Source organism: Terrapene carolina, unplaced genomic scaffold (genome assembly GCF_002925995.2).
Source record: "Terrapene carolina triunguis isolate 2854851 unplaced genomic scaffold, T_m_triunguis-2.0 Scaffold26, whole genome shotgun sequence".
Taxonomy (NCBI): Eukaryota; Metazoa; Chordata; order Testudines; family Emydidae; genus Terrapene; species Terrapene triunguis.
This window is the reverse complement of record NW_020664377.1, coordinates 3,996,420-4,022,093: the sequence shown is the minus strand read 5'-3', so window position 1 is coordinate 4,022,093 and position 25,674 is coordinate 3,996,420. Positions and strand designations below refer to the sequence as shown.

Below are 25,674 nucleotides of genomic sequence, written 5' to 3'. Positions count from 1 at the left end.
CCCATTGCTCATTATGCTGAATTCAAATAGCTCGCACTCATTGCAATAAGGCAACATTACGTTAGTTATCTTTTCAAAATATGTCTCCTTATTAGTAGGAAGTAGCTCCAGGATGCTTTGTTTTCTGGATCATGAAATTGTCCTGTGTAAAATTTTTGATTTCTGATTGATCATTTTGCTGTATTTGTTACCAAACATATGTCTGGACAGTACTGTCTACTTATATGGCTTACATCATTACAGCATCTGAGCACTTCACAAACACTTCTGAATTTAGCTCCCCGCACACCTGTGAGGTAGGAAGTATTACCCCTATTTTTTACATATGTAGGCTGAAGCAGAGAGAGATTAAGTGACCTCCCGAAGATAACACAGGAAGTTTATGGTAGAGCTAGAATTGAACCCAAAGTCCAATGTCTTAAGCACAAGACCATTCTTCCTCCTCAAATGTACACCAGGGAGCAAGAGCCTATTTTGCTCTCCTCAAATCCTGGGGTCTGTATCGGATGTGGGCTGCAGTTTCTCATTTAATTCCCTTTAGCCAGCATATTTTGCCACTACTCTGTTAACTATCAATGTGTATCACATTGGTTTTATAGATGCTTTCACTATACCTCCTCCTTCCCTATTTATTAGTCCTGTACAAGTTGTACTCAGACATTTCAGAAAAGAAGTGTACTACTTTTATAAATGCTCTGGGGCTTGGTAGAACTCCTGCATCAAAACTCATAGCCTGGAGCACTGCTAGTTTAAAAAAACAAAAAACAAAAGAAAATAGTTTTACATCTGTGGGCCATTTTTATGAAGGAGAACTGGCTATTAATTCTCTTACACATCTGATTTTGCCATTGAAACTGACCTGAAGCCATAAGTAAGTGTGCCAATCGAATTCACTTGAACTATGGTTCATATGTTGAGTTCAAAAGGCCACTGTTAGATTGAAAAGAGAAAAGGGATACAGATTTGTGGACATTAGGCTGCTTCTGGTTCCTTTAGTCCTGCTCAGAAGCCATTTATCTTCATGAGTTGAGAGCTCATAGGTATTCTGTGATGGTTACAAATGTATCTCACATGCACCAGGTATCTCACATTTTAAGCAGCACAAAGTTATATCTCTAATAACTACAATTGATAATATATATATATTAACTTGTGCCTTTTTAATAAAAATGAAACACAAAGCATTCTAAATTACAGCAGCTTATAGATCTAAAAATTGTCCACATTTCAGCAGAATACTGTAATTAAGATAAACATTGTAACTGTAAAATGTTAAAGCTCCATGGCAATTTAAAACCACAATAAAGCCTTCAGTCAGACTGTCACAGTATTCTCTCTGCTGATCTCCTGGTTTTGCCTGCAGCTTCATTGCTGTAATAAAAATTTCTTTATTAAAAGTATGTGATATCCTCTCCTTTCCAAGAGGGAGGAAAAAAACAAAAAAGCTACAGAGCCCTTTTGGTTAATATACCACAACAGTCCTTTCCCTAACAGGCAATGTTCTTTGCTAGTACTAAGAAATAAGAGGATCTTTTGTTTACCATTAGTCGAGGTAAATTTTCTTGCTTTGATTCTGGTTTAAAGCTACCACAAAGGAGTGACTTTTCAGCTGCAGCATGATTTTTCAAGATTACAATATGTCTGCATAAAATACATAATTAAAAAGTTATTTGCAGAATTGGTTATCAAAAGATTTAGCTTTAAAGAATTGAAAATATTTGCTTCCTAACAGCTAGTTTATAATTTTGCTGGCAAGAGGATGAGAGTTTATACTTCCTTTTAATCTCTATACCCTTTTGTTTAACAACAGCTAAAAAGTGGTGTGAAAATCATTTATAACTAGTTAAACTGCAGCAAGAGCACTTAACTAAGCTCTACTGATTCTTGATTAAAGGAGGTTATTTTCTTTTTAAACTACAAAAACAAGAGGCAATTGCTCTTAGTCATTGTTCAATATTTACCAAATTATTAGCTAATTAATATATCTGCATGCTTTGTGTCTGTAATATCTCACATTGAGTACAGGAAAAGGTAACAATGCAATCAGCTGGGTTACGCGCTAGAAACAGTGAGAAATTCTGTTCATTTGATGCAGAATTCTATGCGTCAGTCAACTCTAATCCACTAAGAAAACTATAAATGTTGAAATTTAGTTTTAATGCGTTAAGGAACTGCTGAGAAAGATTATGAGCAACTTAATAAAATAAATGCCATCATTATTTCAAACTGCAAATAGTGTTACAGTCATATATTATAAAGTTACCCTAAATAAACCTACTGCTTCAAAAATTTACCAGTGATTTTCTATTACAAAATATGTGAAAATACAAAAGAATACTACAAAACAATGTCCTTTTTGGGTCAAAACTGACACCAAGATGACAAAGTCTTATTTTAGTTTGTTAACAGAAACTATTGGAATATACAAATTTCAATTTGGTTGAATTCTATATACGATATCCCCCAAAGCCCATGGTTAACATTGTCATGTAACCTCTAAAATTATTCTAACCTTCCTATCAAACCCATTACTTCTCTGTGACCTTTAAGGTTAGTCACTATTTGTTTTCTAATACTACATTTTGGCAGCAACTATTTATTAGCCTGTTATTGCAAAAAGTGCAATTTAACAATAAACCAGTCTGAAGGGTTTTTTATGTCTTCAGGATACATACCATATATTTCTTTAAAAATAATCATACTTTTGTAAGCAATACTTTACAGTAGACATCTCAAATCTACCATATTTGTAAAACTTAAAATGAGAGAAATTTAGGCTCTAAATTTTTATACATATATTTATATTCAGATTCTATATATATTATATATATACACACACACACACGAGTATATATAAAATATATATAATCAGAGTCCAAAAATGAACAAAACCTAGGCACTGTACATAAAATCTTTTTTAAAACTCAAACAATAGAAAAACTTTAAACATTAAACAATTTTAATAAAAGTTTCTGTACAATGCTAAGCAGTTTTATTTACATATAGAAAATGTAATAGGAGTAGTGTTTGAAATTACAGCACTCCTTAAAATTTCAATGGCAGGTAATCTGGAAAAAATAACAGCATTCCATTCACAAATATTTTCAAGCAATAAATATGTATTTATAAATAGTGTAAATTTACATCAAGATTAGAAACAAAAATCACAAATCTGAAGTTTATTCCTTAGTCTATGTGCAACCCATTTATCTTTGTGACTTGGCTGTTAATTTTTTTAAATTTTATTTTAGGAACCAAAAGTGTAACCGTCATGGTTTCAAAACAAGACAGAAAAACATAAAAGCAGTAAAAAATTTATATCACCTAACTTTTCACATTAAAAAAAAAAAAAATGTTGCCCAAAGAAAGACTTAAAATTTCTAACTACCTTACAAAGAAATGACCAGCTAAGCTAGTACTTTTTCCAAGGGAAATTCTGAAGGGGAAAAATGGATGAAAATAATTCATCAGCCCAGAAACAGAGAAATACAAAAGAGGTGGTCTTCAAGTCAGTAGTCTGTATAATGGTGCCAGTTTTGTCAGATATATACAAAACATGGAATTATTATTATTTTTTTTGAAGTACAGCTGGACGAGCTTTATTTATTTTGAGTTCTGGAATAGGAGGCAGTGCTCTCTCCTGTCCAGTTGGTTGACACTCCGCACTTGGAAGGTTGCATAGACACAGCTTTCAAGCCAGCAGCCTTACAGGATAGCTACAAAAAAAATCAGTGGTGCAGAACTGGGTCACTTCCTGAATATCAGAAATGTTTTCATTTAATGTCCATGGAAAAATGTCAAGATGAGGAGGATGGCAATGGAGGAGCCTGGAAAGAAAAAATAAATTACTTTTTCGATAATGGGCAAAATGCAATTATTCAGTAAAGATCCATGTAAACAACATGTATAAAGTTTAAGGGACAAATTAACATTATTGGTTTTATATTTCAGGATTTTTCTAAGACCACATTTGTGATTTTTTTGTTTTTGCATATTCAAGTACAATTTACATTTGATTAATATTTTACATTAACACTCTCTAGGCACAGGTACAATTATTTTAAATCATCCATCACAACAATTATCTAGATGAACATGCTAAAAATTAGACAACAGAACTTTTCCCTATACAAGCCTTCCGGCTCATCTTAGAAGAAGTCTGGGAGAACAGATATTTATAGACTTTTCTGTAACAATCACTTCAGTATCTGAGTGCTTCACAAACAATGATTTTGGGTCTTTTACATGTGAACTAAAAGCCAGTAACTTTGAGCTCTGTTACACCAACGGAGGGAGTAAATTCCAGAGTAGAGGGTCCTGCACTAAGAATGCCCTGGATATTTAGATTATGATACCTTAGCTAAAAGCTTACAGGTCTCAGAAGTCTAGTAAAGAGAAAAAACATTTCTCCAAACCAACACTGAATTGCAGCTGGAAATTAATCAAAAGGCACAGTCATATCTGGACTGCCATATTCAATTACAATACAACATCTCGGAATACTCTATCCAATCACTGTCTACTTTCCTGTGAATGCAAGGTTCATCATGAATCAATTTAGCACCACTCTCACTCTGATTATGGACAAGACATCTGACCTTGCCTGCAACACTGAAAACCATATGGAACAAATGAACAATCATGCGTTAGCACAGTTCAAACCAGCAGGCTACACCATACAGAACAAACCTACAAATAGGCAAAGGTAATGGACAGCAGGGTTTTTGCTTTATAACTCAGATGCAAAGGAGGCCCCAAACAGAATTGTTTGAGAGAATTCTCTTGCCAAGCAGAGAGAAAGCCAGGTTTTTTGATTTCCTACTAGAAATAACGTCCAAGTTTCTCTTAAACATGGTGCTAGTCTCTCAGCTTCACTACTTTTATTCCTCCCCTCAAAATCCCAGGGCGCTCAGAGATTTCTGGGGGCCCAGGGCAAAGTTTTAAACTGAGGACTCCACCATTCCAAAAAAACTCACCATGGAGATGGAAGAGTTTAACACAATGGAATGGGGTGGGTTTAAGAAAGGGCCCAGGCCTGTGGGGTCACTGCCTTCCCTGTGGAGATAACGGTGGGACTCTAACCTGCATGCAGCCAGTGAGCCACTTCTGGTTCCACCTCTCCCAGAGCTCTAGTCCGGCTGCCAGTGGGAGCAGTATCCCAGACCCCTCAATTCACTCCTACCTCCAGACTTTCAGCCTGGCAGGTTGCCTTAGGCCCAGTGCAATGATGCCAGTGGTGGCTGGATACGAGCCCAGCTGGGATGGGTGAGTCGCCTCCAACACTAATCAATGGCGGGCACCATACTTGAGTGGTACTGTGACCCTGTGTGCCATGTCACAATGCCTTTCACTCAAATTTGGCCCAGCTGCTCCTCCATGATGATGGAGTGGCTGAGCCAAACCTGAATGGCGCTGAGACCCCATATGCCAGGTCGCAATGCCTGTGACTCAAATTTGGCACAGTTGCCCTGTGGTGATTTTGGAGGCCCACTCAAATGGGGGTCCCAGGGCAAACTGCCCCTTTTGCCACCTCCCCCCCCAGTTATGGGTGGCCCTGTCTCCATCTGATCCAGACGTGATCTTCAGGTAGCCTCTATATTAGAATTTTAAGCTTCATCCTTGTGAATTTTAACACCCTTTTTCTCTGCAAACTCATTTATGTACTCTATAGTAAATTATTGTACTTTTCCATGCATTTCTGCCGCTTCAATATTTTTTCTGTAAAAACTGAAAATATAATTCTATAAATCCATTTGAACCAGAAAATCCAAGGTATTCATATACAAATAAGTACCAAGACAGCATACAACAGCTTTACAAAGATAGTTTTGCACCCATTGACTATAACTTACTAATGTAAATTGGTCATAGGCTTGCATCATGTCCTCCATTTTGTACTGTTCTAGCACCACAAAATTTTCCAGGTTCCCGCTTATCTTTCGTGCACAGTCTTGGCAATGTACAACATAGGTCTTTCGAGAATTGCTCTCACTGGTGACAAAAAGCAGATTAAAGACTTCCACCTGTGTGACAGGAAACAAATCACTGTTGACATCTGGTTTTGGAAAGCTACAAAAAATAAGGTGTGGCTGGTTTGGGATTTATATTCTGACTGTGTGTGCGTGAACATAGAAAAAAGACAAAGTAGCTCAAGAAAAATTCACACTTCCAGGGTTCAGTCACAGAGGTAGGCACTCTTCCAACTCATGTCTACTACTACTACTACTAGATTAAGATGTTTGACTGAAGGCACTAAAGAAAGCGCAGGCAAATATTACCAAGAAAGTTTCATAATCTGAGGGTTACACCTGTAAGGTACATACTGTAAGCATTATACCCATTTTGCAGATGGGTAAACAGAGAAATTAAGGCCAATGTTTTCAAGTGCCTACTAATTTTCAGTGCACCCCTTTTTTTGGCTTCTCAGCTTGGGACAAGTGCCTGATTTTCAGAAGTGCTAAAATGATGCTTTTCATTTGGTCTTTAGCAAAATTGCTATCCTGTTCTTTAAAAACATAATACAGTATTAAATACTAGGGAGAATCAAAATACCTAGCAGGACAGTCATGTTCTGTGAAGAGTGCACTCCAAAGTTCTCTCTCTCTTTGGGGCTATTTCTGACCAGTGAAACACAAGACAATTCTAAAAATGAAGCTCAGCGGATCAAATTCAGTACAGATGGGATGAACCTTTTTTTAGAATCCCAGATAATGGAAAAACATTGCATGACTAACAATATGTCCATTGCTAAAGAGAGTTTAGCAAAATACAGCTCATATCTAAAAGATTAGATTGTAAGGGCTTAGGAGATAGCACTGTGTCTTCTTACATATCATAGAATCATAGAATATCAGGGTTGGAAGGGACCTCAGGAGGTCATCTAGTCCAAGCCCCTGCTCAAAGCAGGACCTATCCCCAGACAGATTTTTGCCCCAGATCCCTAAATGGCTCCCTCAAGGATTGAACTCACAACCCCCCCCCCCCAAAATGGAGATATCCTAGAACTGGAAGCGACCTTGAAAGGTCATCGAGTCCAGCCCCCTGCCTTCACTAGCAGGACCAAGTACTGATTTTGCCCCAGATCCCTGTGGCCCCCTCAAGGATTGAACTCACAACCCTGGGTTTAGCAGGCCAATGCTCAAACCACTGAGCTATCCCTCCGTAAATATATCCCTCCTCTGTAAATATATCTATTTACAGCACCTAGCAGACTGTGGGTGCTACCGTAATGCAAATAAAGAAATACAAAATTAATAACAGCAGTAATAATAATGGAAGACATCCCAAAAATAGATCAATTTAAAATTGCGAAGTTTTTTACTTCTACTGACCTCACAAATGCTACAGTAATGAGCTGGCTCTTCCTTTGTTCGCCCATGCCACACAATCTCTTTTCCTGCAGCAATTAGAGCTTCCCTCAATGTCTGACACTGCTTGAGAGTTCTCAACAGGCAATACCTATCACAGAAATCAAAAGTAAATTATTATACACAAACATTTCCCCTGGATTTAGTTCAAAAACTAAACTTTATCTGTTGATTTATTCAACTGTAACCTCCACCACAACAGTCCATATATTTCATTTTAATTTGAGCAAATGAAACTCGCTTAAACAGTGAAATACTGTGCTTTTTAGTGTACTGTAGTTATACAACTGTTTTAATCTAACATTATCAACAAGAAGTTTGGTTGACTTACTGGGCTAAAACAAACAGCTTACATTTCATATATGAAACTCAAAGCATTATGTTGCCGACCCAAAGCATCATTTTACACTAACATCCTAAAAGGAAATCACTTCAACACAATTGTCTTCCAGTGGCCTAAAATGTGGAAACTTGAGTTCTGGTAGAAATTATTATAGATTAGGAGGGAAAAAAAAATACCCACACTAGTTTTAGAAAATATTTTTCTGTAGATTTCTCTAGAAAAAAATTATCTAAAAATGAAAGAAAATTTTGACATTGGTACGCTTACTGCATTAAGGAAGAAAAGTTTAGTGTGCTCCCAAATGACTCTTTACAATTGTTTGCACTATTTTTATGTAAATGACAAAAAACAGATATGAATTTTAGCTCATCCTGTCAAGCAATACATCGTTTTGCTTTCCAATATTATGAGAACTACAAGTGTGTTCTCATAAGTGGGCCAAAATGGGTCACCTGACTTTTTTAAATTTCAAATTTATATGTCATTTACAATAATTTTCAGTTTTCAAATATCCTTGCATTTGAGCAGTACTCTGATTTTCCTCTCCAAAGGGGAGTTACGTACATTACAGACACTGGAAAACATAAGGGGAAGTAAAAATGCTAGATGGAAAACTAAGTGGAAAAAAGTTTTATTTCCCCTTCCCACCCCCCAAAATATTGTTCAAACACAGTACTAGCACCTTACTTTCTTTTCATTTTATAGTCTTTAAATGCTAATGTATGTTTTATACTTGTTTCTTTATGTTAGCAAAATTTTAGATTATACACTGAGACTTTGACCTTTCATGCTTAAAATGTTCATCTATGTTTGCCCCCCCCGCCCGCAACACCCAAATTCAGGGACTTGTTAGCATTGTACTTCAAGAGCAACACAAACTCGAAGTCAAAATTGCAAATAAGCCCATTCTACATTAGCAACTGACACCACCTTCTCACATACTGAACTTTTAAAAGTTGAAAAAACTAAACATTTTTTGGCCTGTGAATATAAAAGTTTTCAATAACTTTGATAATGTATTTAAAGTCTAAATAACTTTTCATTGCTAACACTGAGATAATTTTGTTTTGAAGCAACAGATTTTATGCCACTATAAGAAATGCTTAATACAAATACAATTTTAGCCCCTAATGTATGACACACTTATACACGTGCTTAATTTCAAGCACAAGTAATCCCCCATTGAAGTCAATGAAAGGAGTTATTCATGTAAGTAAAGCTAATGTTATGTGTACCTATCTTAAGTATTTGCAGGATCATGTCCTTAAATTTTCAATATTTTTGTTTTTGACTATAGAAACTTAGTAAAATTCAAATGAGACCCTAAATGTAGTGGCACTTTAAAAAAGCATAATTTACTTCATTATAAATTTTAAAGTTGCTATAGCACAACATTCAAATTAGTGTTACAAAGTTTAAACCAAATATTATTATTATTATTATTTTTTAGTATCAAGTGACTTAACTTTATCCAATGGAAAAGAAAAGGTCTGGGATTATGTCAAACAAAAGCAGGAATGATCAAGTCAGAGAAGACAAGAGCTAACCACCTGGAAAAGTTTTGCTGCAGGAGATCAGGGAATTAATTTATATGAAAACCGTAACATTTTTTTAATGAAACATTTTAAAAACAGACATATCTCCTGGTATCTGGCGATGCATCTTCCTGAGGCAACACACTGGCGGGGGGAAAGGAGGGCGCACACACGGTCACATGCTCCCTCACCCATTTCTGCCAGGGTTCACATCAGAATGTGGCCAGCAGCCGCCTTTTGGCACTGTTGAAGGGAAGGGAGCTGCTTCTAGCCGCAGGAGAGAAGGGGGAGGGAGTGATGACCTGGTCCATGTCTTTGCAGAGCTCATCTCTTCTACCCCCCCAATTCCCGCTCCCCAGTGGCTGGACGCAGCTTGTCCCTCATGCCCGCACAGTCGAAAGTCAGCTAACACCTCCAGGCTGCTGCTGGCCATGGACATAACGCAGCCGCCTCCTGTCCCCAGGCTACAGCATGGACAGGAAGGGGTTAAGGCCCAAGGATGCATCGTGCACCAGGGCCCAGGGAACCTGATTGCAGGGGCTTCACCAAACCCGGCCAGAGAGGCGGCTCAGCAGGGGAGGGACCTAGGGGACGAAGCAGCCCCACACTCCCTGGGGGCAGGACCCAGGGTGAGGGTGTGGGGGGTGAAGAGGGTGCTAAGCCCCTGCCCGGGGGGTGCTGTGGAGCCTGCAGGGTTGAGGCATGAACAGGCTTGAAATTGCTTCTCCCCACACCACTCCAGAGCTTAGCTGAGGAGTGCAAAGGCTTCCCCATGCCAGCACTGTGCGAGGCTTTGGAATGTGCAGGGCTCGGCTCCTCCTGGCCAGTACCCCAGGCTGGAGGATCTTGGGCTTTCCTGGGCCCCGGTCCAGCCAGAGGCAGTGGGGGAAGGAAGGAGCCTGCCAGCCAGGCTGTTGGCAAGCTGAGTGCTTGGACCAGCAGGGGGAGCAACGGGCCCCACGTGTTGCAACTTGGCCCCGCCACCAGCCTTGCACACCCAACCCCATCATCGGCCACTGGACCCCCCACTCACTGCTGGTGGGCGGGCGGCTGGTGAGCAGGGAGAGAGACAGAAAATATGGGACAACGTGCCCATTTTAAATAAAAAAGTTGGGACACCTGCAGGAGGGCTTAAATATGGGACTATCCCTTTAAAAATAGGATGTCTGGTCACCCAAAATATGGGTCAACTGTCATTTAGCCCATTAGATGGCATTTACCAATATTTAAATCTAAACTGAGTACCTCTGAGAGAATGCAAGTGGAATTTCAATTATACACTTGCTTATTAAGAGCCATCATATTATATACTTATTCTACAAGAGTATCAGTTTATTTAATCTATTTAGTTCTTGAACTGAATTGCCATTAAGAATAATGCAGACTTCTGGGTCATATGGGGCAGGGTTCATAATTTGCTAGCTGCAGAAAATCAAATACATTAAATCTATGCAGGCTGTTGGTATGTGCAATCCCTAATCAGACCAGCTCTCTTCAACATGCCATTGCAATCAGCCCTTTGAGATTAGCCAATTAAATTTTTATCAGTTTGGGGTAATGATAGGAAAGCAGCAGGTGGGATTAGTCCAGCATCAGACATCTGAGGACTGGAAAGACACCTTTTAATTTTCTGTCTATTCTATTTGCTGGCTATACTGTTTTTGTAACTGAAAGCGCACAATAAAGTAGTATTTATTAGTTTAATAATTTAGGAAAAAAGTCTGATACACTACCTGCTTACGAAGTATGCCCTGAATTAAAAAGAAATTAAAAAAGCTGTCAATATTTTGTGCTCCCATGCTAATATTTAGATGGGTTCTTTGGGCAGGCCTAAAAGCCTTTCCCTCAATTGTTCTTCAGAGTCTAAGATTTCACTGTCAAAAAGTTTTCTAGCTATTATAGTTGTGAAGAAAGCATTCAAAACAAGAGCAGATGCTGCAGCGATATCTGCTTGAGCTTTTAGAGAGCCTAAAAACTGTGATGCCAATGATGATAGTTAACAATATTGACATTTTAAAGTATTTCATTGCTAATCAAAGCATGTAAGAAAGAAAAGTAAGTATCATTATGAAGATCTACACCAGTGTTTCCCAAAGTGTGTGATGTCTGAAGGACTTGTTAAGGGGAGGAGGTAGATGAAAGATGTATAAATTAACAACACAGTGGGGCTGATGAGAGGCACGACTAATTTCACTTTCCCGAAGGCAGGCTCAGCTTTCAAAAATTTGGGAAACATTGCTCTTAGTATACTTTATTAGGGCACGGGATAGGTTTGTGGTAAAGAAGGGTAGACCTTACAGTCTAGTACAGACATAGGGTGAACCCACTGTGAGGGAGATGTCAGCCTGATTTCTTATGTGAGGAAGGGCAGTGAAGTCTGCATCTGAACCTTTATATATTTGGTGAAGTTTTCAAAGCTTGGTTTGCATCTTGTCCATCCCCTTGCTGCAGGGCTGTTCTCTATAAATATATCCTTCAGTAATCTGTCTACTCTGGTGTAAATATCCTGGCTTGAGTCTTTGAACTAAAATGACTGCGTGGGGGTCTTTGACCACAACACGTATCATCTGGATCTGCTGATTTGGGCATATTTATTATTTTCTAAGTATCCTTCTACTGATGCTTTTATAATCCCTTCACTGCTTTCTAGTTACACAAACCCCATTTTCTTTATTTCATCCCAAATGACTTTTTTTCCTCCTATAAAGCTATTGAGTATTTCAATCATTTTAGAATTATTGTGTCTCTACTCATTCATTAACGTGTCCCCACTCTCTCTAATATTTCCTTTTTCTTTTGGCCCGATACATTTGTAAATGCCTTTCTTATTCCCTTTAGACACTTCTGCTATCATCATCTGGGGATACTTTTGTTTGTTTTTTGGGAGATAGGGGTATCTTTTCTCAGAGCAATCTAACTTATTTTGGATATTATTATTTGGTTCCCCAAACAATTCCAGCCCCACCTTCAGATCTTTGAACACTGCTTTTTTATAAGCTTCTAGTACTTTTTGTTTGCTTCTATTTAAAAGAACAATGCTGGGTTGCATGCTTATTGTGGTGTCTTAAGATGTTCAAACTTTCTTTCAAATGCATACATTTTAATTCTTTCCCTTGTACAGTCGCCCTAAACATTTACAGGTATACTTATTCACATTTAGTTTTAAATAGTGCTCATTGCCATGTATGCCAGTGCCTATATGTCACTGCAGAACATTTTTGCTTATTTTTCAAATGAGAAGCACAAGTCACTTTTATTTTAGCAAAAACTCCTCCTCTGCCCTGTTTCCTACCTATTTTGGTACTTAACTCCCAGAAGAGGCAACTGTTTTAGACTATCTAGATGCCTTGGATTTCCTTGACCTGTGTCAATTTGGATACAAATCTGCATTTGGCACAGAGTTGGCATCTGTTGCATTTATTCATAATTAGGAAGAGATTATTTATCAAGATCAACTGTTCATGCTGATATTCAATGAGCTATATTTGAAACCAATGACTATGAAGTGTTGGCAATATAGCACAGAAGCTAGCAGGAGTGGACATAGCTAGTCTCAGGCGGCCCCATCCCTTTCCCCTTGAGTAGGTCCAGTGGATAGTTTTGGACAATGGCTCTTCTCTCCCAAGGGCACTCACATGAGTCTTCAGAGAGTACCAGTTGGAACCCCTATTCTCTCTATATATGGGGCCGAAATGAGGGCTAGAGGAGAGACATGGACTGCAGTATGTTCTGTATGCTGACCACACCTTTCTGTCTCCATTTCAACTAACCTGATAAGTATGAACAAACACTTGTCTCAGAGTCTAGCAAAAATTGTGGGCTGGGTGATGGCTTAATCCAGGTAAAACAGAAGAAATATTGGGTAGACTGGGGAAAACAACTGCAAAGTATGGCAAAATATTTTATCTGCCCATCTGATTAAAGGGTTCTTCATTTGTAGTATACATTTGCAATTTAGGCATCTAATTAGATTCCCAGAAGCTGTTAGTCAAACAAAAAGCAATAGTTTAGTCTTTCCTGGGTTTGCTAGAGAATCTCTGGGACTTCCCAAGGATGCTTACTGTGACCTCTAGCATCTTAACTGAAAGGGTAAGGATGTTGAATTTTTAATAAAGGCCGTCTTTACCCCAAAAGTTAGTCACTGAAGCTATACAGATGTTCACAACCCCCTAAAACCTAGACTCTTAAACAGTCTGACTAAAAATCCCTTTCTCTCGCAACTTCCAATCTTGGCGTTTGCGTTGTCACCATTTTGTTAGTTCTCCAATCATCAGGGTGTGTTCCAGCCTAGACGGAACACAAATGTCTAATGTAAAAAAGAATCAGGAAAATACCCTCAAACTCCCCCCCCCCCATTTTCTTTTTAATACATTCTTAAAGGAGAGGGGTGTGACAGTGTAATTTTCTCTCTGCTTTGCAGGGTTAAACCCAATTTTTTACAGGTCACCTTCAAGGTGATTTATAAGCCCCCTCATCTTAAAAGGATGAGAGCTGCAGGTCATTCTTTGTGATGAGTCATTTACTCTGAAATTCATTCTCCTCTACCTTGCCTGGAGTGACCCAAAAGATCACAAATATGTTGGCTTACAGAATATTATTCCTGGGGGGATTCTGTGCCACTGCGTGTGCACAGAATTCACGTCCCCCGCAGATTTTTTTGCTTCGCTGCAGAAAAATGACTTTCTGATAGGGAAGCCGCAAGAGTGGTCGTGCGCCCCTTCCGAGCAGCACAGGTGTGTCATTTTGGGTGCCTGGAGCAGCCATTGGAGAGGTATATCACCATAGGGGGCAGTGCTGAGGACACCCCTGCCAGTGGCTCTTATCCTGCGCTGGGCTCAGCTGCTAGTCCCAGCTGGGCTGGGCAGGATGGGACTTCCTCTTCCCCTGCAAGGAATGGCCAGGGCAGACCCACCCCCATAAGCCTCCTTTCACTACAGGAAGCTCCGCACCCTCCCCCTACTTCCTGTCCCCATCACCCCTCAGTCGTGGAGGGAGGGGTGACTGTGTGGGGGGCTGCTCCCCTGTCCACCCAACCCCTGTGCATCCGGATGCCGGCATGCCCAGACACCACAGCCAAGCCTCACCTCCAGCACTCAGAACCCCCCACCGAGGCTCCCACACCTGAAACCTCACCCTGCCGAGCCTTACCCACTGCATCTGGAATCCCCCTACACCCAGCCCCCCTGCTGAACCCCACCCCTGCACCGAGACCACCACCCCCAAAGTCACCTGGACTCGAACTCCCACCCCGAGAAGCCCCACCCCCATGCTTGGACCATCCCAATGAGCCCCCTGCACCCAGACCCCCACCTTATGAGTCCCAACCAGCTGCACCCGGACCCTCACCTCAGGCCCACTCCCCCAGCACCAGATTTCCCCCCCCCCCACACACACACACCCAGGCCACCCCTGCTGAGCCCCAACCACCTTCACTGGACCCCAATGCAGTCCCATTGCCCCTGCGCCCAGACCCCCCACTGAGCCACCTGCACCCAGAAGACCCCACACAGAACCCTCTCACCCCACACTAAGGCTCTCCATACTTGGATCCTGCTATGCCTCTGAGCCTGCCTACCCACACCTGGTGCACTTGGTGCGGAGGGACAGGGCTCTGGGGTATTTCTGGGGCAGGCCCAGCCCTTGTGCTGTGTCCGGGTCCGGAGTAGTCTCACCACCGAGTCTCTGTCCCGGGTGGTGGTGGTAGCGGCGATCTCCCACCTCTGTGCAGCCAATGGCCTATGCTCCCCACTGCCATGCTGAGCCTCTGGATTTATTTATTGACATATAAAATTTGCAGAATTTTAAAATACTGTGTGCAGAATTTTTACTTTTTTGGCACAGAATTTTTAATTTCTTGGCGCAGATTTCCCTCAGGTGTAGAATATGCTGGAATGCTCATCTGCTTTCTCAGGATTTCAGAGGGCGAAAGTGATGCCAGATGGTTTATTTTTGTATGGATTGTATGCCTTGAAAGATATGTTAAAGGTGACTTGAACCTGGGAAACATACTTTTGAAAATGTTCAATTTTGAATCCAGAATGTTACCAGCTCATTTACTCAATTTAATCAGCTGCAGAACTCTTCAAATGAAAGGAGGGGGGAAAAGAGGCTTTCCAAACCCTGCCTCCTTGCTTGTCAAGGTTTTTTCCCCCCTGCCACTCTTGGTGACAGGATATAAATCAGTTATATGTGAGTACTGGAAATGAACAAGTAAATTTACTATTAAAATATTTAGTTTAACTTTAAAAATAATTAAACATGCTCACCCTGAGTCTGAAGTTTACTGACAGAAGAAGGCCCAATCTTTCAACTTGTTGTTATATATAGGCAGACCCTTGTGCTCGTGAAGGGCCCCATCAGAGTCAACAGAGGTCTGTCTGCATACAAGTTGCAAGATTGAAACCTAAAATATTTTTGAAAAAACTTTGGAGTTCACAGTTACGATAAAAATCTCAGGAAATCTAGGCCTAAAAGTTACATTGAATACCTAATTCACCACATCAAAACAGCATTCATTTCATGTAATGCTAAACACAATCTAACAAAATGGATTTCACTAGGAAGATATTATTTATTCTGTAAATAAAAAAAGATCACTCTTGTTTTTTAAGTGGCGTTCTAATTCACAATCTTTTCAAATTAAATGTGACTTTGTTTCATTCTGTTTTAACAACGGTCAAAATAAGAACAGTCAACCGTCAAAATGGAAACGGATATAAAAATTTTTAAAATACACTTACTTGATCATTTCAAAAAGCTTTGGATCTGAGACCTTTATATTTCGTGCCATGTTCCACGAAAGATGAATCATGGGCACTATTGACTTGACGCTCTGCAATTTATTCCACTCGTACCGTTCCACTGCCAATTTATATTGACAGGCTATAAGAAAAAGTTACAGAAACGTTCAGATAAGCCAATAAAGGATATAGGAAGATCTCTTGGTCATACTCAAAACCTGAATTTTGTAAAATTGGAGAAAACTACATACTGTATGCTACAGTGGTTGCCATTACAATTTTTACAGCTTTGAAAGTAAATTTTTACACAATAGTCCCTTATATTTAGAATAATTAGAGCATACACAATTCCACAATAACAACTTGAAAAAGCATTTTAAAATAAAGTAATGGTTTTTAAAATGGTTTTATTTCAAAAGTAAACAAATATTTTAGGATTAAAAACCTAATTTGCTAGTTTCTGCAGCTGCCTTTGTTCCATCCAATTCTATATTATAATTCTGTCATATTTACAATATGCAATTTCTAGACAGATTACACAATATAGAGAGGTTTGTTGTGGTATGTTAGGCATGTTAAATTTATGCTAAGCAATATAAGGAGTGTCTTGTTGCAAAACGTATATTGCTGCTCAGGGAATGCCAGTCAATTCAAATGATCTTGGAATGATACTGCTTATAGCACTAAACCAAAATAAAGTTTGTCGTGTGCATTACTATTTAAGAAAATCGCTATTTTTTGAGGTAACTACTGGTCCTCTTTTGTCTGCAGTGTTTCCTCCCATTATCTAAGATTATCTTTCTATTTTTCTGCTTATATCAGGTTGAACCCTAATGACTTTACATAATTCTCTTGTAGTTGTAGGTTTGAAACATCTAGCCAAATGTTTGTATTGGTTTTAAACTGAAAGTCTGTACTTAAAGCTAATATTCCTGGAGCTTTTTAAAAACTCAAGAATTTTATACTGGTTTATAATAGCTTGTAATTATTAAAAATAGGAGAGCTCATGGGTCTTAAAAAAACTAACCGGATGGATAGTCCCCTGCAACCTCTTTCCTAGATGTATGAATAGGATGAGAGGAGAAATGGAGTGCAAGGTAGAGTGAGTTCATCTAATCATTTCCTTTCTCTGTTTGTCTTTACACCAAAATTTATAGTTGCGACTGTGGTGAGGCTTAGTCTAAATAAATCGTGAAAGGACTGTGGTGCTTGTGTTTTCAGCCTTCCTTCAGAGGAAAAAATTTCAGGTTTTAACATTATACAGTTTGTGCTGAAACAGTTTCAAGAGACTATGCAATTTTTATCTAGCAAAATATGGTCACTTAATACAAAAAGCCCAAGAGTTGGGATGCATGTGGTACAATATGAACAAATTATCTATGTCACCATACATATTATTTCACCATACCTGTAAGAGGGCCAACATTCCAAGCAATGTTGTTGCACCAGCCAATAGCCTGAACCCAGTGAACAGTGCCAGCATTTATCCACACCAAATCCCCAGGTCTCTGAATAAACCTATAAACTGGGACATTGGCTTCATACAAGTCTTCCAGGTTAGGCCACCAAGAGCCCATTAAGAAATTCATATTATTTCTGAAACAATAGGGAAAAAAAACAAACAGTCTTCCACATTTACCAATAGATAAATTAAGGGTCTATGCCTACTAACAAGATAAAGTTAAGTTAATCAAAATACTTGCATACAGTGATCACTAGTACAAATACTTCCAACTAGTGATTAATGACTCAGGAAACGGTAAAAAATAAAAAAACCAACCCTAATGTTTTCTTCTCCAAGTGGCTGATTTGAATCCAGTGTAGGATCATTATGTCCTGAATCTGTATGTAGCAATTTGGCTGCACGTGCGAAATGAGCAGATGGCCTCCATTTATTGTCCAGGGTTTTGGCTACACTATTTTTTCTTAACATTTCCCAGTATTGCTATCACTAATACAACCCCATTGGTAGTCGCAATCAACATAATATTAGTGTAGAATGACTACTAGCATTTTAACCACTATGTCATCTATCCCCGCTCAGAGCAGGTCTGCACAACATGGTGTAAAAAATGCCAGTACTTGCTGCTGCCTTTTCTACTCTAGCACTCCAATATGGCTACCACAATTGGATGGTAGCAACGGTGGGAAATTTTAGGAAAGAAGTCTAGATTAGACAAGGCATAGTGACTAGTGAACACATATTCAACATGACCACCACCACTAAGCTCTCTTCTTATCAGTTTCAGTAAAGAGGCCAAGGTATTAGTTGCTATGGTGACTGAATTAATTATCCAACCCACCAATTCAACAGTACAATCTATATGCTAACTGCTATATAATAATTGTACTGTTAATTATAAATTGCAGTCAGATCAGCTGAAGAGTTCTGGCTCATATAAATTTCTTCTAGTGAATAAATACATATGATCTATTAGTCATCAATAATTCAATCACTAACTGCTTTTTTTTTTATCCTCTTCCACATCTTACTTGAAACTGTTCATGAAGGCTGTCTTTAGACTTTTTCTTCATATATTTTAAATGCAAGGGCTGATCTGAGCTAGGCATGTCCCTTTTATCTGTCCTCTTTGATCCCTTGGGCCTGTCAGGCTGCTCTTAAGCCTGACGCCACATTATTTGTGAGATGGTAAGGCCCAGGCCTGCGCTGCATTATCTTCAGTGATTCAGGCTCTCTCAAATTCTTTGAACTACTTCGACTTTTCGCCTTCCACCTTTTGATTTCCTCTAGCAGTTTCAGAATGGTCTGACTCTAGTTCCAAGCTGTTTGTCATGTTGGTGACATTTTTTTCTGTTGTTGTCATAGTGGCTCAGTTTTGTGCGGTCTTTGAAAAGAATGTATCACTATCATACAATCAAATAATGAACACATAAGAAAACCCAAATGTAGTTTAAAAGTTTGCTAATCTGCAGAATCAACACAACATGGATTTATTTTCATTGCTGACTGTGAGACACTATGGCCATTAAAAAAAACCAAACTGCAAAAACACTTGCATGTACACAAAATACACTTGAGTAACAGAGCAGATTAATCATGTATGGGAGCAATAAATATTTCCCTGTCATCCTTCTAACGTACCTTAAAACGGATATGGAAAGACCACCATTTGAGTAAGAGTGCTAGTTAGTATTCATGTACATAAGAAAAAATCCAAGAGAGTGGTGGCAATTATTATATGAAGGGTTTTGTAAGGTGGAAATTGGATTGAGGTCTTAAAATACATCTGGGGCCACTACAGCCATCTGGGAGTAATAACTTTTGAGCCCTCCTGATATGGTCTGAATTTGAACCTTGGACTTGCATGTCAAAGTCTCCATATCCATTACAAACCGCCGATGTAATCTATGCTCCCTCCCCCACCATCTTTATTTTTTCTTTTTAAAAGTCCTGATATAAATCTAAGTTAAGTGCTGATTGTCGGGAGCAAACTATTCTGAGGCAACTGAGATAATCAAAGTTGGCTGTTTTTTGCATATTGTCATCTATTTGATTAAAATGCTAAATAAGATCTAGTTTTTTCCTTTATACTTTAACAGACTTTTCTAATTCATCAGAAGCTATAAAATATTACCTTCACCTCCCCATTAACAGCATGCGTGAGGTGTTTCTGCATCTGACAGGTATACATACAGAAGCCCTCAAAACATCTGAGGACAGCACATGAAACTTACTTTTCACAGAAGTCATTCAGGACACCCCAATAGCTTTCAGGAACAACAAACCATTCACAGTCACCTGGACCAATATTTATGTTTACCGAACAGAAGTTGTTATTTTCTTGGTGACCTGAAATTCAAGAGAAAAACTGTTATTTTCACAGTGATGATACTTTTGTTTTGACAGCACTCTGAACACGTAAAGTACTATGTAAGCACTAATTATTATTAAGGTAAATTATATTACAGCTTAATTATATATGTACATAATGCCTAGCACCACAGCATTTGAGTGTCTATCCATTTTTTTCTAAAATACACAATTAAAACACGGTTGCTTAGGATATGTATTAGTGACAACACAGTTTTGCTTTGATTGATTTATGGATGACTAAAAGTTATCAATTTCTCTAATCTTTGATGTGCATAATGCTTTGTGGTTCCCCTCCTGTAGATCTTAAGAGCTCTGCTAGACCTAAGCTTCAGTCAAACACAATTATTATATTTATTTTGGGGGCACCTGGAAGCCCAAAGCAAGATTGGGGCCCCACTGTTTTAGGTACATAGTAAGAAATAATCCCTGCCCCAAAGAGCTTTCAATCTATATAGACAAAACAGACTAAAGTAGTATTACCTCCATTTTACTGATGGGAAACTGAGGCACAGATACACTAAGGGACTTGCAGAAGGTCACATATGAAGCCAAAGGCAGAGCCAGGAACTGAACTAAGATCTCCTAAATCCTAGTTCAATGTCTTAATCACAAAACTATCTATCACCGAAGGATATGTTTTACCTTCAGGTGACAAGCGTTTAAATTAAACAAGGTTTAGCTCTTAAAGGTTTAATTATAAACTGCCGTTCTAGGAACTTACAAGCTCTGCTGGAAAAGCTTACAGAAGCTTGCAAGATGTGCAAACGAAGTAAGTGAATCATGTCTAATTTTTCTTAAAGAAACAGGCAATTAAAGGCAAAAGGTTAGCAATAATGAACATTTAAGGTTGTGAAAATAAATGCACTTAAAAGTTAGGAAATTTCAGATGTTAATGTTACTTTCTCTTGTAACTGTCACTTTGCATATGCAGCATGAAGCATTTTCTAATTTCTTGTTAAACTGATATTCTAATATACTCTTTTGTTATATTTATGCACATCATAAACTATACAGGATCTACAATGTGACCAGGTTAACGCCTTCTTGACTTTATTGCTTGATTTTTTCCATGGAAAGTATCTGTACTTACCTGGTGTCCTACTCCCTGGAACCTTCATGTACAACTGGACTGTGTTCATTCCCAGGACTGTATGACCAACATGGCTTAGAAGATTTCCTGCTGACACCACACGTACAAAAGCAGGAAGTTTTGTCAGTTCATGGAGCTGCAACTTCCACCTGCAGTAAAACAGCAAATCAACAACTGTGAATCCCTAAAGTTCATGGGATACTTTGGGAATTATATTAACAGCATTTTATAAAACTGTTAACATATAGGTTACAGGAATAGAAACTGTTACTGTGCGTTTTCATGTTTCTTGAACAACATGAAACTTCATACACAATTTAATGTCTCAGTCTAGAATTATACCAATTCATATGTCAATTTAATGCTAATGTTAAATTGAAATCCAAGTCTTAACCGTAGAACTGTCCATTCTGGCCTAAGTTTTCAGAAAATTACATTTCAGAATTATACACCTAGCTTACACTGATTGTGCATGTAACTGTGGTAACTGCATACATATTAGATGTGCAATTGAGTGCACATACTTCTGAAAACTTAGGTCTCAGAGTCCATAGATCCCAACTTTAAGTTTGGAAATGTCACAAAAATTCCTGCTATTCTTTAAACTTGAAATTTCAGAACACACATCACGTAAAACCTCTATGCATTAAACTGCAAACAATCCCCACTTAAAAAAAAAATCCCACTACGAATTCCCACCAGTCAACATCAATATATAAAAGTGGAATTCCATCCTTATTCTTCCCTCCTGCTCCGATTACCGCAAGAATTTGTTTACTAATGAGATAAGGATGGCTGTGGTGGTGAAAAAGACAGTTACCTTTTCCGTAAAGGGTTTTCTTCGAGATGTGTTGCTCATGTCTATTCCACAATAGGTGCACCGGTGCCGGAAGTTTTTCCCCCAGCAGTACCCGTAGGGGAGCGCCCCAGCAACCCCTGGAGTGGCACCTCCATGATGTGGTATAAGGGGCGCTGCGCACTCCCCCCACCCTCAGTTCCTTCTTGCCAGACAACTCCGGCAGAGGGGAAGGAGGGCGGGATGTGGAACAGACATGAGCAACACATCTCGAAGAGCACCAGTTATGGAAAAGGTAACTGTCTTTTCTTCTTCGAGTGATTGTTCATGTGTATTCCACAGTAGGTGATTCCAAGCTATATCTGTTCGAGGTGGGAAGGAGTTCACAAACTCTCGGGACGGAGAACGGCCCTTCCGAACCCGGCGTCCTCCCTGGTCTGCGAGGTGAACGAGTGAACTGAAGACCACGTGGCAGCCCTACAAATGTCCTGAATGGGGACATGGGCCAAAAAGGCAGCCGACAAGGCCTGCACCTGAGTCGAGTGCGCCTTCACAATTGGCGGTATTCCTGCCAGGTCATAACAGGTACAGATGCACAAGGTGATCCAGTTGGAGATCGGCTGAGTGGAGATCGGCCAACCTTTTATGCGCTCGGCCGAGGTGATGAACAGTTGCGAGGACTTTCTGAATCGCTTAGTCCGCTCCAGGTAGAAAGCCAGAGCCCGTCTCACATCCAGGGTCTGGAGGCAGCGCTTCACACTGGACGCATGGGGCTTGGGGCAGAGAACCAGCAGAAAAATGTCCTGACCCATGTGATAGGCGGAGACCACCTTTGAGCGGAACGAAGGGTGTGGGAGGAGCTGGACCTTATCTTTATGAAACACCGTGTACGGGGGCTCGGAGGTCAGGGCCCTGAGTTCCGAGACCTGCCTAGCCGACGTGATCGCAAACCAGGGAGGTTTGACCAGGAACACGTGGCTAGTGGCTCAAATGGGGGCTCCATGAGATGGGCCAACACCAGGTTTAGGTCCCGCTGCAAGACAGGAAGAGGCGATCCAACCCCTTAAGGAATTGGCCAGTCATAGCATGGGAGAATACCATGTGGCCTTGCACCGGCGGATGGAAGGCCGATATGGCCGCCAGCTGCACCTTGACTGACGAGGGCGCCAGGCCCTGGGCTCTAAGGTGAAGGAAGTAGTCCAGAATATGCTGGAACGGAGTGGCCACTGGGGAAATGCCCTTCTCGTCCGCCCATCTGGAAAACCTAGACCACTTTTCCAAGTAGGCTCAGCGCGTGGAGGGCCACCTGCTTTCTAGGACATGCTGAACCCCTTCCAAGCATGTCCTTTCCTCCCTATCTAACCATTGAGCAGCCGCGCCGTGAGGTGGAGTGCCGCTAAGTTGGGGTGGAGGAGGCAGCCCTGGTCCTCAGAGAGCAAGTCCAGACGGGACGGCCCTTAAGGGTCCCGTACCAATGCTGCCTGGGCCATGCCGGGGCAATCAGAAGGACCCGGGCCTTGTCAGTCTATCTTTTTCAGGACCTTGCTGATCAGCGGGAACAGGGGAAAGGCATAGAGAAACTGGCTTAACCAGGACAGGAGGAAGGCATCGGAGATAGCGCCCCGTCCCAGCCCCCGCGGAGCAGAACCGGGGGCAGCGACGGATCCGCCAAGTCGCGAACAGGTCCACCTGGGGAGTTCCCCACACTTGGAAAAGTCTGTGTGCCACCTCTGGGTGGAGAGACCACTCATGCTGAGAGGAGAAGTCCCTGCTCAAGCGATCCGCCCGCGCGTTCCAGGCGCCCGGCAGATGGAAGGTCTGTAGGCAGATGTCGTGGGCTGTACAAAAGTCCCACAGTCTGAGGGCTTTGCGGCAGAGGATCGGGCCCCGCCTTGCCTGTTGATGTAGAACATCCAGGCCGTGAGGACCCTGACCACCCAGCCCTCCAAGTGTGCACGCCACGCACGCCAACCATACCGCTCTGAGTTCCTTGACGTTTATGTGGAGGGTCAGATCCTGAGCCAACCACAGACCTTGGGTCTGAACGTTCCCGACATGGACCCCCATCCCAGGTCCGACGCGTCGGACACCAGTTCCAGTGATGGGGCCCTGCCCCTTAACGGGACCCCTTGGAGCATGTTTCTCGGGGAGGACCACCACCGTAGAGAGATGATCACTGGCTCGGGTACCGTGAGGACTTTGTCCATCCTGTCCCTGGCCAGGGAGAACTCCAAGGCCAACCAGAGATGGAGGGGCTCATCCTGAGTCTGGCGTGACGGACCACATACGTGCACGCCGACATGTGACCCAAGAGCTGGAGGCACGCTCTGACTGTTGTCACCGGAAACCTTGTGACCGTGTCAATGAGCCCCTTCAGGGTCTCGAACCTGTCCGGTGGGAGGGAGGCTCTGGCCAAAGAGGAGTGCAGGACTGCCCCAATAAACTCTATGCGTTGTACTGGAACTAACGTGGACCTGGTGTTGTTTACCAACAGGCCACTTGCCTTAAAACTCCGCTGGTACCGCTTCCACCACTCCTAAGACCAGGAGCCGCCCCACCTCCTGTTTGAGCCGGGAGATGGTTTGAGGACCCATCAGTCCGAGATCAGCCGCGACCACTCCCGGAGGACACACAACCGAATGGAGAAGGGAAGCTTTATTGGGGGTGGATCCCTGTTGAGAACTGGCAGGGCGCCCTCAGGCGTCCCATCAAAACCGCCTTTTCCCTGCTTGCTTGCCCTTGCAGGACCCAGGCTGGGAGGCAGGCCGAGAATGCCTCTGTGGGCGCCTCTTACAGTCCCGCGATTTCTTATAAGCGGTCTCGTATTTTGACTGGCTGGCCTGAGCAGGAGTCTGCTGCAGCTTGAACTAAGGTTTAGCCGGAGCCGGAACATAGAGACCCAGAGTCTGGAGACTCGTGCAGGAGTCTTTCAGGCCATGCAGTTTTGTATCCGTTTGTTCCGCAAACAGAGCTTTGCTGTCAAACGGGAGGTCCTGCAGGGAGGTCTGCGCCTCGCTGGACAGCCCCGAGAGCAGGAGCCATGACGCCCTTCTCATGGACACCGCTGAGGCCATGGACCACACGGCCGTGTCCGCTGCATCCAAAGCTGCCTGCAGGGTTGCCCTGGCAGCCGCTGTGCCCTCTCCACCAGCGCTTTGAATTCCTTCCTGTCACGCTCCTGGAGGGAATCCTCGAACTTGGGCAGGGAGCCCCATAGATTGAACTCATACCGGCCCAGGAGAGCCTGGTGGTTCGCCACCCGTAACTGGAAGCTCGAGAATGAATACATTTTTCTTCCAAATGAGTCCAGCCTCCATGAATCTTTATTTTTCAGGGTAGGGGCTGGTTGGCCCTGCCATTCCCTGTGGTTGACCGACTCGACCACCAGAGAGTTAGGAGCAGGGTGGGTGTATAAGTATTCATGCCCCGTGGCAGGTACAAAATACTTGCGTTCTGCTCTCTTAGAGATGGGGGCCAACGAGGCTGGGGTTTGCCACAGGGCATTTGAAATTTTCACCACCCCTTCATGGAGAGGCAAAACCACCCTGCCCGGTGCCAAGGAGGACAATACATTAAACAGGGAGTCCGAGGGCTCCTCCATCTCCTCTGCTTGGAGGTGGAAGCTTGATGCCATCCTTTTTAAGAGTTCTTGGTGGGCCCTAAAGTCCTCCTGCGGGATGGAGGGAGGAGGGGCCATAATCGCCTCATCCGGGGAGGGTGAGGAGGCCGGCGCAGTACTTTGGGTGTCCACCAGCACCGGAGGGTCCACCACCTGGTCGGTCTCCGGGCACGGTGCCAAGGATGTACGTCCCACCGACTCGTTCCTCGGAGATCTGGAGAGGGAGGCTGAAGGTCCTTCTGAGGCTCCGGCCACCAAGCGAGCCCCCACCGGGGGCTGCGTCAGGGACCACGGTGCCCACTGGTATCATTGAGCCAGCCACGGTGCCTGGTGCCACAACACCTGCTGT

The 25,674-nt window shown here is 41.8% G+C and overlaps 1 protein-coding gene across 8 annotated transcripts in view; it reads right to left on the bottom strand.

Moving 5' to 3' along the window:
• Positions 1-2,978: 2,978 nt before the first annotated feature.
• LOC113406352 (lysine-specific demethylase 6A) overlaps positions 2,979-25,674 on the bottom strand; it is a 283,935-nt gene continuing 261,239 nt past the window's right edge. For all 8 annotated transcript variants that reach the window (XM_026650736.1, XM_026650746.1, XM_026650739.1 and 5 more), the window contains 7 exons: positions 20,911-21,059; positions 19,682-19,796; positions 17,394-17,581; positions 15,986-16,127; positions 7,332-7,458; positions 5,853-6,023; positions 2,979-3,827 (listed from right to left, as the gene is read on the bottom strand). In XM_026650736.1, the coding sequence (XP_026506521.1) occupies positions 3,798-3,827; positions 5,853-6,023; positions 7,332-7,458; positions 15,986-16,127; positions 17,394-17,581; positions 19,682-19,796; positions 20,911-21,059 (922 nt within the window). In that variant the 3' untranslated portion in view covers positions 2,979-3,797. The remainder of the gene's footprint in view (positions 3,828-5,852; positions 6,024-7,331; positions 7,459-15,985; positions 16,128-17,393; positions 17,582-19,681; positions 19,797-20,910; positions 21,060-25,674) is intronic.